The sequence below is a fragment of the Eremothecium gossypii genome, chromosome VI (assembly GCF_000091025.4).
Source record: "Eremothecium gossypii ATCC 10895 chromosome VI, complete sequence".
Classification (NCBI taxonomy): domain Eukaryota; kingdom Fungi; phylum Ascomycota; class Saccharomycetes; order Saccharomycetales; family Saccharomycetaceae; genus Eremothecium; species Eremothecium gossypii.
In genome coordinates this window covers 413,974-433,382 of record NC_005787.5, presented here as the reverse complement: position 1 = coordinate 433,382, position 19,409 = coordinate 413,974, and the positions used below count along the sequence as shown (strand labels likewise).

Sequence of the window (19,409 nt, the reverse complement as noted above, 5' to 3'; positions counted from 1 at the left end):
GTTTACTATTCAAACTAACTGAAAACAAGTTGGAAATGAGGTTTGCTTTAATTCTTTTCGCTACAGGGTTAGTACAGTGCGCACTTGGTATATCTTTACATTGGGGTCACAAAGATGTTTCTCCTGACACTAAAAACTATGAGATAGCAAGTGTTATCTGGGACCGGCTAGAGCGGCTAAATTCGTCTTCGCTAACTAAGGAGCAAGTCCTATTTATCAAGACTGCTGCCATAGTTGGCAGCTTAAGCCCAAAGGAAATTTCTCAACACTCCTTTCCATGGCAAACGGCTACCTCTCACAATATTAAGGAAAACAGTAAACGTCTAAAGGAGCAGATTGGGCAGGGCCTCTCACTAGCGTATCTCAATGTCAAAGATATGGCAGACATTGAATACCTCAAGGAGCAGGTCTATCAAATGGAAATGATGTGGGACGAACTTACCGGTATCATACACCATGCGCTAAAGGTTACCATCAGGAACAGACATAAGGAGCTCAATTGGCTAGTTAACACCTATTTGAAGTTCTACATATTCAGTGCTGAGAAAATTAACAAAAAGTTGGCAGTAGACAAAGGAGAGCCAAAGAAAATGGTGGGCAGCTTGATGAGTATACAGCTTGAAGCGCACAAGTTGATGAACCAATATATCAAAATGCTTCAACGTAAAAAGACCAACGTTGAGGAAAAACCACAATGGAGATCTTTCGATTCCCCACAGCCACTTCCAGAGAGTGAGCCAATGCAGGTTGAAAAGTTGGATCTAGACCATCTGGCAAAGGATGTGCCATTAGATAAGGATAATACATTGGCATTGTTATTAAAGTTCAAGGTATTGAGTGCCTATCAAATCTTCCCGACTGTTCCGTTCTGCGCTGTCGCCAACATAATATTTGTTGCAGGAAACTTGTGTGGTAAGCTATTCGCAGGAGTGACCAGTAGACAGGCCGAGATTTTAAGGGAACTCTCGAAGCGTATGGCCTAGGCTACAAGCTTATAGATAATGTTTGAAGGATATGAAGTTTATAAAGACTAGCTAGATCCATAAAGATATTCTAATACTAGCATAACTTTTACCGGTTCCCGTAATTATTGTGTGGGTCGGACCACCAATAGAGCGCAAACTACTGTAAAGTGCATGCATACAATAGCCGCCCAAGCATGTAAGTCACATGATCTAACAATGGCATTATTATGTTCAGTCCGTGAAGATAAAACAACAAATCGGGCGTGTGGTCTAGTGGTATGATTCTCGCTTTGGGTAAGCGAAGTTGCGGTTCACCGTGGCTTAACTACTAAACATGTGAGAGGCCCTGGGTTCAATTCCCAGCTCGCCCCCTTTTTGCCCGAGAGGCTATCGTATCTTTAGTCTGCGGATATTATGAAATAATTTTTTTGGAAAACCATCCTCAACCTTCCTTAAACTCCCGAGCGGAACATCCATCTTGACTGCAACAACATCAATATCTCTATCTTTTGGATGCAGAAGATGTATTCACGAAAGCGAACGTCTAGCGCTGTAGAACATAGCGCTCCTTACAGGAAGCCGGTAATTGCCCCATCAGTGGGAAACGCAAGCACATCGACTCAGAAGGTATGTTTATTGTGCGACGGACCGTTGCCTATTGAGTGCAGAAAACTAACTAGTTTATCAGGGAGCTTCTTTGCTGCAAAGAGTTAAATCTTTTTTCCATGGCGATGAGCGTCTCAGCCATCTGTCCCGGAGCGATGATGCAAGCTCGGATCAGAAGCTCTACCATGTTCCTGGTGGATTCTATGACGTAGATGCCAGGAATCCTGTGGTTAAGCTTCCTAGCGCATTAGCAGTGGGCACAGCTGAAAGTAGTGGCAACTTTAAAGCCACCTTGAGTGATGGAGAAGAAGATGAGCCTAATATATCAAATGCGAAGTTGGCTCAATTCTTTAGAGAAAAAGGTGATGCACCACTCACAGAGATTGAATACGAGGGTGTCATGTCATTGATCAAAAGGAGCCAATCAGTAGCTTCAACTCCCGACGGTAAAAATATCTTACCAAAGGAGGTGAGCGAACTAAGGGTACTTCGGTCAACTTCGGACACCACTTACACTCCTCTGAGAGCGCCATCTTACACACCAAAGTACGGTAACATTGCCCTACACAATACTAATTCTGCTGGAACCTCTACTCCACCTACAAGGCGCCGTGTGTTTGACTACTCAAGACTTCCATCACCATACAGAACAACTGTCTACAAGTACAGTGCCGCCAAAGTTCCATCGCAGGGAACAACAACCAGAAAGACAAGTGAGAATGCTGTTAGTAAGCCCGTTAAGAGTACGCATGCTCCCAAGAAATTGAGTCATACAGCATCTGCTTTGATATCTTTGCTAGATGGGGAGGGGAAAGCAGATATCTCTGAGAGCAGTGCGTATGCAAGCCTATCCAACCCATATTCTTCCCATATCTCTCATATGCACAGAGGCAGACCCTCATCTGCTGCTAAAACCATTGAGCCTTCAACAAAGCCTGTCAACACAGAGACAACGCCGATAACATCAACAGCATTAGAGGAGTTGTCAAATGCAAAGCAGGCCGTGCCTCCTCATGCTACACAACCAGTGTCCGGGTTTAAACCTTCCAGGCCTTCATCGCTGCGCGTTGAGGTGACTGTTGAAAAGTCGCCTGAAAAGTCGCCTCGGCAGCCTGTTCCACAGAGCTCTAAATTTAACTTTTCTTTCCAAAAGCCCAAAGACCACAATGTGGATACTTTGTCTGAGAAGCCACACACTATACCTGATGCAACCAGCACATTTTCGTTTCAACCTCTGGCCAAAGTAGAGGAATCTAATACCCACGGAGCTACTCTTAACGGGCCCATGGAGAATAACATATCGGGGAGCTCATTGCAGTCGAATGGGTCGTTCAATTTTTCTAATGGCATTCAGAAAGTCTCCCAAGTTCATAAAAGTGAAGATAAGCACAATACGACATCCCGCACCCCCTTTGCATTTTCCTTCTCGAAACCTGACTTACCCAAGGATGACTCCTCATTTGCAGAGAACACTGCAGCATCTGCCGAAGCGGTTCCGTTCCACTTTGACTTCGGAACCTTACCTGTATCTGGGATTGATCCTTCGAGCGTAGACGAAGAAAAGGTCAAACGCCTGAAATCGACCTTTACCTTTTAGCTCTCAACTAATCCGGTCGTTATCAATCGTGTAATTCTATACCTTAAATAGACTACTAACTAGCACGCAGTGTCCCATACAGGGCTTGCGTATGGTGCTAGGTCTCATTCGTTGTATTCTTTTGCTCTGCAGCTTTCCTTTGGGCCCATGCAGCGTAAGCCCTGCCGTTCGCAATCAACGGATTATCATGCTTGAAATAGTATGGGCCAGAGAGCGCTGAATATTGTCTCTTGTCTAAGTTATACACTCTTTCCATTTCTTCCTTATAGACGTCCTCGATAATTTTAACATCTCCCTCATCTATCTTCGTGTTGTTGGAGGCGGTGTATAAATCTGCATCGAATGGCCGAATGCAATTGCCGACATAGAAGAGGGTGGATGTGTGCCCCTCACCCAATTCAAACTCGGATTTGGGGTTACGCAACCGCCCTAGATGTTCCATAAGCCGCCGTGCTAGCTGCGGATGGTCTGGCTGCTGCTTTTGCTGATGTGGCCTGTCACTCTCTGTTTCCTCTCCACCCTGAGACGCCATAGATGGCCCAACAGAGTTTCGTGGCACGTCAATCCCTCCGTCTCATGGCTGGTTTTGCGTCGCAGTCCGGAATGGGGACAGTTATATACGCAGCAAACTGCAGATCGACCCACGCGGCCTGTGCCCACGACACACATTACCGTAGTCGCAGGCGCTTATGCTCACAAAAGAAAGCCCTGTATATAAGGTCCTAATTATATAGAGCTCTTACAACACTTTCTGTTTCATGAAGAAGGTGCGCAGGTGGTTGACCTGCCAGAAGCATGTGCCGCCAAGCACAAACAACGTCATGACCGCACACCATACAACCCACGAATTGGCGCTCTCGGACGCATCGCGGAATTGGGCCTCCCTCTCACGCACCAACCGCTGCTCGTTGCGGATCGCCTTCACCTTCTCGCCGAGCTGTAGCACGCGCGAATGCAGGTACTGCAGCTTGTCCTTCTTCTTGGGATCCAGCAGTAGGTCCGATCCGATCTCAAAGTCAAGCGTGATCTTTGTCTTGGTGCGCGCCATCCACCCCTGGAACTGCGGCTGAACGCAAACCTTGTGCTCGCCAGAGTCAACCGCGTTGAACGTAGTTGTACCGTACGCCGGCAATTTCTGGTGCATAACACGGTGGTTGTCGTCAAACACCTCCTCTATGTCGATCATCATCATTAGTTCACCGTCCCGCATGTCCCGGTACGTTCCAGACTGGGAGTCGTACGATTGCACGTTGTACTTCAGGTTCAAAACCGCATCTTTCATTAATTCACTGTGGAAGCACTTACGGTCTCCACCATTGACATAGAAGTAGAACCCACTGACCTGCAACGGCAACATGCCGAGCACCAGTACCTGTAAAAATGTCTTCAAGTTCATCCTGGAAGCCTTCAGCGCCTGATCGATCGATATACTGAGATTCCAGGGGGAACAAGATCTTCAATTCGGTGTCCATATCTGGTTCGCTGTTCGAATTTTTTTTTACTTTCCAGGTACAGCCTGGAGGAAAGCATCAGGTTGGAGGCTTGGAGGCGGGGAAGGGGCGATGGCAAATCGGTTGTTGCAGGATCCATTCAGTGTACTGAAGGAATACCCTGAGACGCTAACATATACGTTTGAAATCCCGCTGCAATGCGATTGTCTGGAGTTCAGCCCAGGCGGTGACTACCTGGCAGTTGGATGCTCCAACGGGTCTCTGGTGATCTACGACATGGATACGAAGAAGCCTATTTCGGTGCTGGGAAACCATGGGGGCGGCCATGTACGAGCGGTGCAGTCGGTGGCGTGGTCGCAATGTGGACGGTACCTATGGAGCAGCTCGCGGGATTGGAGAGTGAAGATGTGGGACCTCGCGGCGGTGGGGCGGCAGAACCAGGAGTACATGTTTGATGGGCCGGTTTGGATGTGCCGGGTGCTGGCGGGCCCGCAGCCGCGGTGCATAGCGACGGTGGTGGAGGAGCGGTGGGCGCTGCTGGTGGACTTCTCGGCAGGCGCAGCAGACGTTCGAGAGGTCCGCGACCCGGCAGAGGACGCTGCGGAGGACCGGGGGAACACGCTCGTGACGTGCCTGCACCCGCGGGCGCAGGATGTGGTCATCACCGGGACGTCAAAGGGGTGGGTCGTGATCTACCGCCTTCTCGCGGACGGAGGGTTCCACGCGCTCCACAGCGAGTTCATCAGCAACTGCAACATAAAGAACATCGAGGTGGCGCCGTACGGCGAGCGCATGGCAATCAACTGCTCGGACCGCACCATCCGGCAGTACGCGCTGGTTCTGCATGACACGTCCGCGTCACTGCAGCTGGAGCACAAGTACCAGGACGTCATAAACAAGCTACAGTGGAACTCGGTCGCTTTTAGCAACCATGCAGGCGAGTATCTGGTTGCCTCGGCACATGGATCGTCGGCGCACGACCTCTATGTGTGGGAGACCGCGTCGGGCACGCTAGTGCGTGTCCTGGAAGGGCCGGAGGAGGAGCTGCTCGACATAGACTGGAACTACTACAACATGTCCATCGCGAGCAACGGTCTGGAGTCCGGCAATGTCTACGTGTGGTCCATCGTCATCCCACCCAAGTGGAGTGCACTCGCGCCGGACTTTGAGGAGGTGGAGGAGAACATAGAGTACCGCGAGAAGGAGGATGAGTTTGACCAGCTCGACGAATTGGGACATCAGTTGGAACAGGACGAAGCCGAGGAGGTCCACATCGATCTGCGTACGCGAGACCGATTTGATGTTCGCGGGAATGACCTTGCAGTGCAGCGCTTCATTATTCCGACAGACTACGAAAGCATTTTACTGATTAACCGCATGCAAGAGGACCACGCGGACAGGCAGTCTACGTGAAGACGCCCTCTAAGAATAGAACACGAACGCGGCCGCGCGAACGTGCCACTGCGTGTGCTGCCGTGGACCGCCATTGTACATAGCATTTTATACCGTCTATAAGACCATCAGCTTTCCAAGGTTTCTTGATGCTACCGTAAGCGTATTGCATCCTTACAGCAAAAAAAATCTTAGGCGTAGAAGTATGTAACAAAACATGTATATTTTGATCAGTGACATTTGAAGTGTGCTTCGGGGCTAGGTGAATAGAAAGTCAGGAGGAACTATGGAGGGTACTGGGAGCCCATTTATGGATAATACGCCATCATCGTCGCCCATCAAGAAGTCGCAGTCGGCCAACCGGGTTGCAAAGAGGCCAATATCCGGCTCTTCTTCAGCTTCATCGCTGCTTTCGTCGCCCGTCAGGCGACCAAGGTCGAGCAACACATATACGGATCGGCTTATGCCTAACCGCACCAACATGGACCTGAATACTGTGCTGTCGATCGGGTGCACTTCAAGTTTGACGTATGTATCGGCTGCGACATCTGACAACCAGCTGGAGTTCCAAAAGGAACGACAGGCTCACCAGACTTTCGATACCATCTTGAAGAATGAGCTGTTTGGCGACCGGCTGTCGCAGGATGCAGACGCGAACGAGGACAACATCGAGAGAATCCATTACACTGCGTCACGCAGTGCCGAGGGGCCCAGTACGCCCCCGAAGTCAAATTCATCAGACCACTCGACCTCATCTGCACCGACCACGCCCAAGAGACTGACATTTGCGGGTGGAGATGGGCTCCAGAGGCCAATGTCTAATAACGTGCGTGCAGCGAGCCTGCTCACCTATAGAGAGCGGAACGGGACACGGAACTCGACGGCGTCGCTAATTCACAACCAGTTTCTCAACTCTGTCTCTCCAGTGCGTCCTGACACGCAGCGCCTGCTGCTCTCACCGGGGAAGAAACTGCGAGAGATCGCCAAAGTGCCATATCGTGTGCTGGACGCACCATCTCTTGCCGACGATTTTTATTACGACCTCATAGACTGGTCGAGCACAGACATGCTTGCGGTTGCCCTAGGGAAGACTGTCTTTTTGACTGATGATAATAGTAATGAGGTTGTACAGCTCTGCGAAACGGATGACGAGTACACGAGTTTAAGCTGGGTAAATTCAGGTTCACATTTAGCAGTAGGCCTTGGCAATGGCCTGGTGGAATTGCACGACGTGGTAAAACAGAAATGTATAAGGACTCTCTCTGGGCATCTAGATCGTGTGGCGTGTTTGTCTTGGAACCAACATATACTTTCTTCTGGAAGTAGGGACCACAAGATACTCCATAGGGATGTGAGGATGCCAGAACACTATTTTGAGACGGCCAATACACATTCCCAGGAGGTTTGTGGGCTGAAGTGGAACGTAGATGAAAATAGGCTGGCTTCAGGCGGAAATGATAACGTTGTATATGTCTACGATGGACCGTCAAAAAAACCAGTGCTTAAATTTACGGAGCACAACGCTGCTGTGAAGGCCATGGCATGGTCACCACACAGGCGAGCTACATTAGCTACGGGCGGTGGTACTGCAGATCGCAGGCTGAAGATTTGGAATGTAAACTCCGGCGTTAGACTTAATGATGTGGATACAGGTTCTCAAGTCTGCAATATGGTCTGGTCTAAGAACACGGATGAGATAGTGACATCTCATGGCTATTCGAAGTTCAATTTAACTCTATGGGATTGCCCTACATTGGAGCCACTGGCTGTATTAAAGGGACATAGTTTTAGAGTCCTACATTTAACTCTCTCTACAGATGGGACGACAATCGTCTCCGGGGCGGGTGACGAAACGTTAAGATATTGGAAGCTCTTCGGTAAATCTAAATTTGGTAACCAGTCAGACTCTGTTCTAACTTCTGCGTTTAGCAAGCTAAGATAATATATAATATACTCCTAACTATAACCCAGCCGGCATACATTGGTTAACCTATCAATTCAGTTTGCAGGCGGTATGTAACATTAAACTTATTCAATGGCACTGTATTGGCATCAGCTCCACTTTAAATAACAATGAGGCATTCACTAGTATAATGGTCCCCTAGCTATTAGCTCAGATCGCTTCCCATGGGGTGCACTTTTCCAATGGTCAGACTTCTTCGAGAGCGGAGATCAAGCTACTGTAAATAATGGCCTCGCAGTTGTCCTAAATTAGCCCATTATGGGCCTTTTTGTTTATAACTATACAGAATTCAAAGCTTGCAGAATTACTCTGATGTTTGGGGCATGTCACTCACATAACCATTGTTCAATTAAAGTACTTAAATACTAACAAGAATAATACGATCAATTGTTAGCAGGATCATATCTAACAACAAACACTGAGTCATACATATAAAACAACTATAATCGGTATAATCTGTAAAATACCGAAAAGGGTATTGATTCAGCTTAGAAAAGCTTTTGTCAGTTCACCTGCGAGATAGTCAGCTTCTACCTTCCACCTTAGAGGATATAAGTTCGTGACTGTGTACCTAATTCTCGTCTCTTCATTATATGTATCTTCGCGAGCCCTGACCCGGAAATCATACTCGTTCATCTGTACGCTCTGGGTTACTTTCTGGAACTTTTCTGGATCAGTGTTCTTGAGCTCGGTTAATGTATTTGCATCCATGCTCAGCAGCTTTTCAGCCTGGTCGTTAAAAAGCGTGATCCATATTTGAGAGGTCTCGTCAAGAATCGAAGCCGTAAGCATATACCGCCACTTAGGAGCTGGATGATCCACCTGACATTTTTCGCATCTCCAGGTACCATCCGTTTGCTCTATAACTTTCTTTTGACAGCCTTCAGTAGAGCAAGCGGGATACGCAAAATTGTCAACCTTCAAGAAGTTGACCGCACCTCTTACGTTAAAGTAGTCACCTTTATCGCTTCTTCCTAGGTTATCATCCTTTGCCTTCCCAATAGTTATGCGATCGGCTACATACCGCATACTATTCCGGTCACCACCCTCCATTTTTAGCGAATGGAATGTTGTACTAGTGCCCTTGCTGCTGTACCATCCTTTTATCGCATAAGCCTCAGGTATGTCAGGATTTGGATGAAGCGTACTGGAAAAGCCCATCGAAAGCGACTTTCCACCAAAGTCTGTAACACGAACACTTTTGACCGCGATGACAGACCCTTCAGGCAAGTTAAAATCAACTGCTTGCTCATTCCATAGACCTACATTAACAGAATACCCAGTTTCATCAACAATTACAATATCCCTCCTGTTGAACTTTTTCCCAGATTTTGCAATCATCTCGAATGGTGGGTTCACTGTCTGGATTACACCTAGAATATCCACATTAGAGTTTGCCTCCATACTTGATATTTGGTCTAGCTTGATGAAACTGAAATTCATCTTTGGCACGTCAGCGGCTTCAAAACACTCTTCAACAACAGTATCCCTGTCCAGCTGCAGTTCATACGGATGTTTCAAATTGGAAAATTGAGGCTTTGCTGGCTGTATCCTTGCTTTAGACACATAGTATACTTTTCCTTCCTGCAATATCTCAAAGTACTTTAGAGCATTGTCATTAAATGCTGTCGCCCTTATCTCACCCGACGTATCTAGGAAGTTAACGTTAAATAACTTGCCCTCCCCCCTCTGGTTATGCCAGGTTTTGATATCCCCTTTGAAGGACACCCGCGCCTTAATCGTCCACATATTCTGGTAAGGAGAGAGCTGTTCAATGGCAAATATTGGCTTTGTTTTCTGAGAGCCGCTACCCATAAACTGGTTACTCTGCTGTTGAGCCTGCGCAGAATGCATCTGTTGCTGTTGTTGTTGTTGTTGCTGCTGCTGCTGCTGCTGCTGTTGTTGTTGTTGTTGTTGTTGCTGCTGCTGCTGCTGCTGCTGCTGCATTGATGTTGTGCGTGAGGCGATGGCAGGAGAAGGCGACATGTCTCTGTCAATAGTACCCATGCCATCGAAGTTTATCACCTCGTTGGCGTGTGCTGCAAAATATGCGTCAATAAACTCAGTGTGCGGATTCACAGAAGCATCCCGCTGTGTAATTTCGAAGTCATCTATGATCAAAACAAATTTCTTCTTCTCCTTGATAACCGCAGGCTCACCCGTCAACACGCGGAAGATGTCTCCTCTCTTCAAGTTGTGGGTGAGCGCCTTCTGCGATGCATCACCGCGGAGCAGCGCCTTCATATGATAGACCCCATCGTTAATGAGAATCAGGTTTTTCTTGCTTGTCGCTACTTGCTCCGCCTTTTTGGTTTGCGAGCACTGGTACTGCCCCCCAACGGGGTTCTCATACCGAGAACGGTCCTTGAAAATGGTGGCTAGATCTCCTGTGGTTATTCCCGTGTTCATAGTCATAGTGCTCATAACCATCCAGCGAATTACCGAGAGTTGATCGAACTTTTTAACTTTAGCCTGTGGCCAGGGTGTGTGGCGAAGGGCCAACTTCGCCACTGATGTTATTAACTGTGAAAACTTCGCGTTTGGCGACTTTTCGTTATTATATAACATCCATACATCTCGAAAATTTGTTAATATTTGTACCAATATCTGGCAGAAAGCGAAATGGCGGAGTAACGCTTCGGAAACATAATTGATAGGTGAAGTAACATCTAAGGCGTTCACATAGGGACTTCCAATACTCAGTAGATTATCGTATGACTGGCACTGTGGTAAAATGAAGATTACGACGTTTGAAATTCAACAGGACTTTGGCGAATGTATCGATGATGTGTCAAGAGGCTACAGTGATCACGAGGAGATATACATTAACATTATCCCAAACGTCGATACAACCATCGAGAAGAGAGTCACGATTGTAAAGCATGGAGAAAGTGTTGAATTTGATGCTGGCGAGGGTAATACGTTTAGGCGAGTCAGCAGCGACATCTACGAAGCGAGGTTTGGTCGTGATAATGTGACTTGCCGGTTCAAACTACCTAGCAAGGAATACAGCGGCAAAGTGCGCAGCTCCCTCGCAACCGAGAGCAGAAACCTGACGGCCCTCGCGGTAACACAGCACCCAGAAGCACAGTATGCCATCGGTGATACTGAGGGCCGGCTTACACTCCATAATGCCGAGTTTTCGGACTGCAGGAGCCTTGACGGACACAGCGGGCATATAACATCGCTGCATTATTTCCCAAGCGGAAAAGTGCTACTGAGCGCTTCCATTGATATGCAGCTGAAAATATGGTCTGCAGCGGACGGTACAAATCCCAGAACGCTCTTCGGCCACACTGCCCCCATAACCGGGTGTGGCCTTATAGAACGGGGGCGTAATGTCCTATCTTCGTCTAAGGATGGGTCCGTCAGACTGTGGGAATGCGGTAGTGGAAGCATGTTGCGTGCATTCCACCGACGCGACAGACATTCCGATGGTGTCAATGCATTGCAGGTGCTAAATGTGCAGTCTCATAGTCATAACGGTCTAGGTAATCCCCTAGAATTCGGTACGGAAGACAAAGCCTTTATAGCCGGCCATGCCTCAGGTGTCCTAACGTACCACGATGTTTTTACGAAACAGCAGCTGGCAGAGCTTCCTAGCGAATTTCAGGCTGCATGCACAACGCTGGCCACTACAAACTCCTATTTTGACGAGGCCTCTCCGTTTTATATATACGCGGGATACGAGAATGGTTATGTCGCACAATGGGATCTAAGGAATCCTATTAAATCTGTTGGCCACGTAATCATTGATGAGGGAAATCCAGTAAACACACTAATCCATCATGACGGCAAGATCTACTTGTCGTCCGGGTTTGATTGCCATTGCGAACTGGCGCTTGGTGAGGGGGATTCTACGACAGCTACATTTTTGGTCTCTAGGGATTCCACAGTATCTCAATACCTATCTGATCCAATGGCTGGCGCCGTTTGGGCTGTTGGTTCACGCTCTTTCTGCGCTAAGTACTCGTAGTGACTAGTGCATTTGGTCGGCATTAAGGTTACCCGGATAAAAAGCTCTAAATGCACATGTCTTTGAAGTATAGTTCTCCACTACATATCTCCTGGACACAAGCCAATGTAAGGCAATGGATCGTCATGATGAGATTCTACAAATGTTTTTCGATGAGGAATTTGTCCCGCAGGCATACCTAGATATATTGCTTTCATCCGTTGATCGGCCATTGAACGAACTGCAGCAGATTTCCGCATCTCTACTTTATAGATTGGAATACTATACCGGAGTCTTGACGAAAGATCTGGAAGATACCATAAGAAGGTTGCAAAAGCCAGCCGAATTGTTGAACTATTCAGTCACCAGCGATGATATTGGGAATATGAAGACCACGAGGTTAGAGTATTATATGGATACACTGGCCAATTCTGTACAATCCCTGGAGGTGGATGTTGGAAAAATCAATACGGAACTCGCGCAGTTAGACGCCAGCTATGAGACTAGCACGCAAAGTGTGGCCAAGATCACGCAACTGGAGCTGGTAAAGTCGCGACTGCAAGATGTGCTGAGTGTGTTCCAGCAGTTACAGATAATCTTGCGAATCTCAGTTGGAGAGAAGGAGGGGGCACTCCAAAATGTGGATGTGAATGAATTTACCGTTGCATTGGATACACTGAGGGACACAATTATTAAGAAACTGGAAGAATGCCTGGAATCTGAAACTGCGACAGAAAAGAACGATGAACTTTTGTCAAGAATCGATTCTTTTACTGCCTTAAAGGTGGTTTTCAAGGGATTCAACAAGTTTTATCCAGTTTACCTGCAGTTTGCAAATAAGATACAGAAGGCAAAGGAGCATTACTTGTCTCAAAAAGTGGATGAAAATATCTGATTCTAACCGAATTCATATAGAAAAACCTGGTTCCTTCCATTAGCAGACTATGACCATTAAAAATCTATATACAGTATCCAAATGAAGATCCGTCATTGGTCATCATACAGCTATAACTTTCGTAACACTTCGTGTAGAATTAAACGTCCTTATTAATATACGTCTTGGCAGACGATTTCGCACTGGTGGGAGAACCTTGCAGTAGAGGAGTCGATATATGAGAGAAACCGCCCACAGCTCCGCCAACCAACGTTGGAACCATGGTTAAAGATGCTATTAGTGAATGCTCGTCATCAAAGGATTGATAGTCTGACGACTCGTGGGACCATTTCCGGATAATATTCACGGGGTTTAGGTATGTGGCCATTCCGCTTTTCGAACTCTCTTTGAAGTTAAGCATCTCTGACCGGGCCTTTTCAAATGCCTCATATGCCATAAGGTCTGATGCCTTCGAGGTTTCCATATGCGAATCCATATCTTCGTTATTGCTTTTCTTGCGGCCTCTCAAGAATTTCAAACCAAAGATATGCTGGATAATATGCATCAAGCGTTTTGGATACAGCTTCAACGCCCATTCATCGGGACAAATGCGGATAAGAGCACCCCACGGTATTGAGAGCATACCACATAGTATACTAGTCACCCACATACCTGGAGTTAAAGGCTCAATGGAAAATGCAGCACCTCCGAAGCACATTATTAGAACCTGACATATTCCTATGAGAAGTAAGATCGTTAAGAAATAGTAATTGCGTCCTAAATCTTGGAAAAAGTTTAGATTTCTGGCAGTAATCCTCTTTCTCCAGTCTGAAATCCCATCTGCCTCGTCAAGTTTACGAGTCACAATCAGTTTGAAAAACTGCAACCAGACAAAAGTATTAAACGTTAGCGTATCCAGGCGTTTCTGATCACGCCCAGTGAAGGGTACTTGATGTGGATAAAATAGCTTTCTTCCACCATAATGTAGAACGAAGGCGATGATAAGTTGCAGGACGGCCTGACCAAGAATCATCTTCCAAGTAGAAACTGCAATTAGCGGTGAGTCACGGCCTGTCGGTATCCTTTCCAAAATATGAGGGTCCGGCTTGTCAGTTGCCAATGCCAGGGCAGCCAACGTATCCATAATCAAATTAACCCATAATAGCTGAACAGCAGTCAGAACGGGATTTTCCTCGGTAGAAGTCACAGCCGTGACGCAAGTTAACGTCACTGCTGTTATATTGACCGTAAGCTGAAACTGAATGAACTTCTTAATGGATAGGCTGACGCATCTGCCCCACTTGATTGCATTCACAATTGAAGTGAAGTCGTCTGTCATTAGGATAATATCAGAAGCCTCTCTTGCCACACCAGTTCCAGATATCCCCATTGAAAAACCGACATCCGCCAATGTTAAAGCTGGCGCATCGTTGGTACCATCACCAGTTACTGCGACAACCTCATTCATCTTCTTCAGGATATCAACAAAAATACGCTTGTCTTCTGGGGAAGATCTCGCAAGTACCTTCAGTTTTGGCGCAGCATCCATCATCTGGCGTCTGCTCAACTTTCTGAAGACCGGACCCTCCATGGCGCATTCGTGGTCTGCATACTCCGATTCGGATAGAATTCCACAGGCTCTTGCTATCGCTCTACCCGTCGTTATATTGTCGCCGGTAATCATCCGTACTGTCACGCCGGATTGTTGGCAATTTTTGACAGATTCTTTAACCCCCGGACGCAGTGGATCATGAATTCCCACAACACCATCTAATATCAAGCCACTGTTATTGTTGGTTATAATAGATGGCCGGTCAGTAGCCGTTGGTACATATTCGTCTCCAAGCAACAGGTCCGGAGAAGCAGTTGAGGGATCGCTAGCATCCCGCAACTCTGCAGGGGGCCACGAAGAGATATCCGTAAAATCTTTATGGGCTAATGAGATTGTCCGCAAGGCATCGCTCGCTAGATTATTAATCAACCCAAAAATTTCCCCATGTTTCTGGGGCGATAATTTGATAACGTCATCATTAGACGATCTCATATAATGGCAACTTTTAAATATAGTCTCTGAGGCACCCTTAATGAAAAAACGGTAGTTACCGTCAACAAGCCTCACAACCAGGCCAGCCCATTTGCGCGAACTTTCGAACGGTATCATCTGGACTATCGATGCAATTCCGATATGGTGTGGGTCATCCCTTAATGCCTGCAAGCTTTCCAACCCCAGTGACCCCTTAGCTAGGGAAAGTAATGCTGCTTCAGTTTTGGAGCCAATGAAAAATTCTGCAGACTGAACACTGGAATCCTTAGGAGCTGGATATTTAGGTTTATTGTTTCTGGACCATGGGAACAATGAGCGGCGCGGCTTATGGTATGGATTCTCAGTGATGACGGGATCCGCGACTTGTTTGTTCTCGAACGCTGTCGAATTCAAAGCGATGTTAGCAAGTATATCATTCAAAGTGTGCTGCGACATGTCCTGTCGAAGTGCATCGCTCTGAGCACAGTTGGAATCCTCCGATATATCATCAAAATGCGAACTACCTAGAAAGCCTTTGACCACTACCATCTTATTCTGTGTCAGGGTACCCGTCTTATCAGAGCAAACAGTCGTGGCCGATCCCATAGTTTCACATGCTCGGAGAACCCTTACTAAATTGCCATCTTTCGTCATGCGTGTGGTTGCAAATGCTAATGCCAATGTAACCGCCAGTGGCAAGCCCTCGGGGACAGCAACCACGATCACGGTAACGGCAGTGATAAATATATCCATAAAACGGGAGCCCTTTCTCGCGGAGGGTAAATCGTGGTATAGCCTGCCCTTTGGGAGATAGGACAAGAACCTGAGAAAGAGGACGACGAAAAGAAGAAATGCAGCGACAGATCCGTAGATCGATATATCGTCAGCCAGCGTATTCAGGCGCTCCTGGAGCGGTGTGGTCTCCGGCTCGCTTTTCAAAGCCAGCATCATTTTCCCATGCACGGAGTGGGGCCCAACCGCGGTGACAACTGCGTGGCCAATACCCGACAACAGTTTCGAGCCGGATATCAGCATGGGATCGGGCACCAGGCTGTGGCCATTGTCGCTCGAACCGATGTCCGCAGACGGGTTATCCGCAGCCACCGTGCGGTACACCTGCAAAGACATCGCCAGGGAGACCTTCTTGATTGTATCTGACTCGCCCGTGATCCCCGATTCGTCGCACTCGCACTTTCCTTCAACGAGGATGCAGTCCACGGGCACGACGTCTCCAGTTTGCAAGCTCAGGAGATCGCCAACCAGCAGATCGTGCACCGAAATGACGTGCTTGTCCCCATTGCGCACCACTACCACTTCCGTGTCTTCTTTTTTGCGATTGAGACGCGCAAACTGCCGTTCTTTCTGGTAGTCGTTAGCCGCGGTAACAAGCACCACCACCGCGACCGCCGCCATGATAGCCAGGCCCTCGACATAGTCAACCTGCGCCATCGGCGTTCCGTCGTCGTCCAGCTCCGGCGGCTGCCCAATTGCTTCGTACAGTCCCAGAGAAAACGATATCACTGCGGCAACCATAAGCACGATCATCGTCTTGTCCTTGAAGGCCTCCCACATCAGGCGCAGGAAGCCGCGCGCGGTCCGCTCCGGGACGCGGTTGGCCCCAAACCTCCGGCACCGCGCCGTCTCGCGCACTTCTTCGTCCGCGAGCGCCAGCCCATTTTTTTTGTCGGTCTTCAGCGCGTCGCACAGCCCATTCTCGCTGTGCCCAAAGAGCGCACAGTAGGCGGCGAGCGACTTCGGATTGTGCAGCTCGCTCAGCTGCGTCGGCGTTATCGTGAACTCGGGCGCCAGTTGCCGGCTCGACCGCCGGCCTGGTCCCTGGTTCTCGGGGTTCGGATCGGTAGTCATGGTTGATACGGGCTCTCACCGGTATGTAGAATTCAGCTCTTTTTCAGCCCTGGTCTTGATGTAAAATTCAATGAGCAGAGCGAAAAAAAATCGAGTTAGGGACTGGGGTTCTTCAGCTATCTCGGGCTTCGTCTTGTAGGTGGCTGTGTAGCGTCCCCCTCCTACGTAAAAGTAAGGTCTTGGCACAGGTGGCTGGGTAGGTAGTCGCAGCTCTGATTGGCACACGATCTCTTACGTGCGGACTCTGCAGCACAGGGCCAGCCTATATACGCGCTACAGAAACCAGCCGGGAAGAGCCTGCGCCCTCCCGATGCCAGCGAATAGATGCTGCCAGGAGTTCTCGCGGCGCGCCGCTGGCGGTTCTCCGACCTGAGTTAACCGGCAGCCAGCGGCATGCATGCAGTTTGAGCATGCCCAGCGCTGCATAGCCGGGACCATGTTCACCTACGCGAGGTTCTGCGCGTGCTTTGCCGTGTGTGGGACTGGTAGGGGCTAAGCCACCATTCTGAGGTTTGACACGGAAAGAGCCCCGGTAGTGACATCACGTGACCGCACACTCGGTACGTTTTCATCGCGAGGGCTCTGCGCTGGCCAGCGCCAGTAATAGCGCGAAGGCAATGCCGCACACAAAGGTAGCCATCTCGCTGAACAGCAAGACTGGCGTGCCGCTGGTGTTCGACCTCGACGACGTCAGGCGGATACGGGGGCTGGGCGTGCTCGGTACGCTGTGTGGCTCACTGCCGACCGCCGCGCAGCAGAACCTATTTCTCACGGTGCCTCTGCGCCTGATGCTCGAGGACGCGGTGTGGCTGGTGCTCTCGGGGCACGCGTACTTCTCGTTCGATGACAAGCTCCTGGTGCAGGCGGCGGGCTCGCTGACAGCCGCCGAGGTTTGCAGGTGGAGGCAGGACACGGAGCGGGGGCTCGAGCAGCAGCGGGAGCTGCGGCGGCGGGAGCAGCAGCTCAAGCTAGCGGCCCTGCACCGCACTGCGGACGAGACAGACACCCAGCGGCGGCTGCTCGAACAGAGCCTCTTCCTGGAGACCGAGAATTGCTCCAAGATGATCGCGGCCGCCGAACCTGCCGGGCTCCAACTCGCGATTCTGCGGGAAATGGTGGCGCAGCACCTGGATCTGGGCAACTATCTGATTTATCGGTACCTGCGCGAGGAACAGTACTTCCTGTCGGCGGGCGGCCGGTTTGGCGCTCGGTATGTTGCCTATCCTGGAGATCCTCTTCGTTATCACTCCCATATGGCTGTGCAGCCTGCCATGGACTACTACAACGAGTCCCTAGATCTGCTGCACGTGGTCGGGGGCGGCCGTCTCGGCACAGGGGTGAAGAAACTATGGGTCGTCGGCGGCGTGCGCTATCGCGAGGCTGAGGCGGCTGCAACAGCTGAAGAGCAGATCCCGCCCCCTGACACGTTGGATCGTCTGCTCGCTACCAGCCCGCCGGTTTCGGTGTTTTCAATAGAGTGGTCGGGCTTCGGTTAGCGCGGCCCGTGGCCGGCGACTGGACTTGCCAAGTACGGCGAGAATCAGCACGGCCGGTAGATTTGCACTATTTACTTTCATAGTCATTCTGATGCATTGCCAGAAGCACCTGCGTACTGGGTGGCACCGGTGCCCGTCCGCCGCGCTCACGTGCTCTGCCGTGTGCATTGTCTATCCCAGCAGCAGACCACACTGCATAACTGGCAACATGGCCGAGCGGTTAAGGCGAAAGATTAGAAATCTTTTGGGCTATGCCCGCGCAGGTTCGAGTCCTGCTGTTGTCGTTAATCCGCGATAGTTTAATGGTTAGAATTCGCGCTTGTCGCGCGCGGGATCGGGGTTCAATTCCCCGTCGCGGAGATTTTTGCACATCACATCGAGACGGAAGGCGTCACCCAGGTGGGGCAGTCTGGCTGGAGCAGCGGCTGAACGCGCAAAAAATTAAATGAAACGGACAGGAATTGAACCTGCAACCCTTCGATTGCAATTTCCGGAAAATCCAGGATCTAACTGGAGTCGAAAGCTCTACCATTGAGCCACCGCTTCATCTATGCATGTCCGTCGCGACGTCCACATATAGAGGCGAGCCGCATTCCCGAATGCGTCCGGAAGCGGGGTGTCTGCATATGTGGCAGCAGCGGGTCTTGCGTCTGCCTAGTGCAGGCAAAGCCGAGAGCATTTCGGGTTCGACCGTGCCGAGTGAGTCTGGGCACCAGGCACCGAATATAGTGCCGGGTGCGTCATGGTGGTGGATGCCCATCTCGCTGGCGGGGTGTAGCGAAATGGCGATTGCACGGTAACCAAGCAGAAAGCTCCCCTGCTCGCGATTGCTTGCCATGTTTTGTGCAGTATGTCGATTTCTTGCTCATGTGCCGTCCTGCGCGCCTATTGGGCCCGTGCAATCGTTGCGCCGGACCATAGCGCTACGGCGGGCACCTGCGTAAATCGGTGGCAACACGTTTGGTCGGCGTGCAACAAAATGCTTTGCCACCGGGTTGACACCAGCGTTGGCAGTGGCGACGCCCGGTGTGGGGTGGTCGCGGTGCGCGGCCCCGAAAGGCGACGTAGACACGCCCAGCACCGGCCGCTCATGCCACATTCATGCGGCTGGCGCGGTGCGCACCGCGCCCCACAGGGCACTTGGCGTTAGTCGCATTCCCCCCCCGCGGGCGCGCGGTTTCACGCAAAGGAACAATTCTCACCACTCCTGCTTACCCAAGC

At 49.6% G+C, this 19,409-nt stretch overlaps 10 protein-coding genes and 4 non-coding genes across 14 annotated transcripts; 10 read left to right on the top strand and 4 right to left on the bottom strand.

Annotated features, from left to right (window-relative positions):
* Nucleotides 1-35: 35 nt before the first annotated feature.
* AGOS_AFL003C (AFL003Cp) lies at nt 36-983 on the top strand (the record flags this gene model as incomplete). The annotated part of the gene is made up of 1 exon (NM_210899.1): nt 36-983. One exon carries the CDS (start codon nt 36-38, stop codon nt 981-983), a length of 948 nt encoding a protein of 315 aa, NP_985545.1.
* Nucleotides 984-1,224: 241 nt separating this feature from the next.
* Nucleotides 1,225-1,336, top strand: AGOS_t0136. The gene is made up of 2 exons: nt 1,225-1,260; nt 1,301-1,336. It is a non-coding gene; the product is annotated as a tRNA-Pro (tRNA).
* Nucleotides 1,337-1,478: 142 nt separating this feature from the next.
* Nucleotides 1,479-3,168, top strand: NUP60 (FG-nucleoporin NUP60; the record flags this gene model as incomplete). The annotated part of the gene is made up of 2 exons (NM_210898.2): nt 1,479-1,592; nt 1,654-3,168. 2 exons carry the CDS (start codon nt 1,479-1,481, stop codon nt 3,166-3,168), a joined length of 1,629 nt encoding a protein of 542 aa, NP_985544.1.
* Nucleotides 3,169-3,907: 739 nt separating this feature from the next.
* Nucleotides 3,908-4,564, bottom strand: ERP1 (Erp1p; the record flags this gene model as incomplete). The annotated part of the gene is made up of 1 exon (NM_210897.1): nt 3,908-4,564. One exon carries the CDS (start codon nt 4,562-4,564, stop codon nt 3,908-3,910), a length of 657 nt encoding a protein of 218 aa, NP_985543.1.
* A 166-nt stretch (nt 4,565-4,730) lies between these two features.
* On the top strand, nt 4,731-6,032 carry SWD1 (COMPASS subunit protein SWD1; the record flags this gene model as incomplete). Its single annotated transcript, NM_210896.1, has 1 exon — nt 4,731-6,032. One exon carries the CDS (start codon nt 4,731-4,733, stop codon nt 6,030-6,032), a length of 1,302 nt encoding a protein of 433 aa, NP_985542.1.
* A 265-nt stretch (nt 6,033-6,297) lies between these two features.
* CDH1 (Cdh1p) lies at nt 6,298-7,953 on the top strand (the record flags this gene model as incomplete). The annotated part of the gene is made up of 1 exon (NM_210895.2): nt 6,298-7,953. The coding sequence occupies one exon, from the start codon at nt 6,298-6,300 to the stop codon at nt 7,951-7,953; it is 1,656 nt and encodes a 551-aa protein (NP_985541.2).
* A 504-nt stretch (nt 7,954-8,457) lies between these two features.
* On the bottom strand, nt 8,458-10,542 carry RFA1 (replication factor A subunit protein RFA1; the record flags this gene model as incomplete). The annotated part of the gene is made up of 1 exon (NM_210894.1): nt 8,458-10,542. One exon carries the CDS (start codon nt 10,540-10,542, stop codon nt 8,458-8,460), a length of 2,085 nt encoding a protein of 694 aa, NP_985540.1.
* Nucleotides 10,543-10,708: 166 nt separating this feature from the next.
* RPN14 (Rpn14p) lies at nt 10,709-11,950 on the top strand (the record flags this gene model as incomplete). Its single annotated transcript, NM_210893.1, has 1 exon — nt 10,709-11,950. The coding sequence occupies one exon, from the start codon at nt 10,709-10,711 to the stop codon at nt 11,948-11,950; it is 1,242 nt and encodes a 413-aa protein (NP_985539.1).
* A 115-nt stretch (nt 11,951-12,065) lies between these two features.
* On the top strand, nt 12,066-12,824 carry COG7 (Golgi transport complex subunit COG7; the record flags this gene model as incomplete). The annotated part of the gene is made up of 1 exon (NM_210892.1): nt 12,066-12,824. The coding sequence occupies one exon, from the start codon at nt 12,066-12,068 to the stop codon at nt 12,822-12,824; it is 759 nt and encodes a 252-aa protein (NP_985538.1).
* Nucleotides 12,825-12,963: 139 nt separating this feature from the next.
* Nucleotides 12,964-16,692, bottom strand: PMC1 (calcium-transporting ATPase PMC1; the record flags this gene model as incomplete). Its single annotated transcript, NM_210891.1, has 1 exon — nt 12,964-16,692. One exon carries the CDS (start codon nt 16,690-16,692, stop codon nt 12,964-12,966), a length of 3,729 nt encoding a protein of 1,242 aa, NP_985537.1.
* A 617-nt stretch (nt 16,693-17,309) lies between these two features.
* On the top strand, nt 17,310-18,188 carry SEN34 (tRNA splicing endonuclease subunit SEN34; the record flags this gene model as incomplete). The annotated part of the gene is made up of 1 exon (NM_210890.2): nt 17,310-18,188. The coding sequence occupies one exon, from the start codon at nt 17,310-17,312 to the stop codon at nt 18,186-18,188; it is 879 nt and encodes a 292-aa protein (NP_985536.2).
* Nucleotides 18,189-18,390: 202 nt separating this feature from the next.
* AGOS_t0135 lies at nt 18,391-18,472 on the top strand. The gene has a single exon. It is a non-coding gene; the product is annotated as a tRNA-Ser (tRNA).
* A 4-nt stretch (nt 18,473-18,476) lies between these two features.
* Nucleotides 18,477-18,548, top strand: AGOS_t0134. Its single transcript has one exon. It is a non-coding gene; the product is annotated as a tRNA-Asp (tRNA).
* Nucleotides 18,549-18,634: 86 nt separating this feature from the next.
* On the bottom strand, nt 18,635-18,734 carry AGOS_t0133. Its single transcript has 2 exons — nt 18,699-18,734; nt 18,635-18,670 (listed from the first exon to the last, which is right to left on the bottom strand). It is a non-coding gene; the product is annotated as a tRNA-Trp (tRNA).
* Nucleotides 18,735-19,409: the final 675 nt, after the last annotated feature.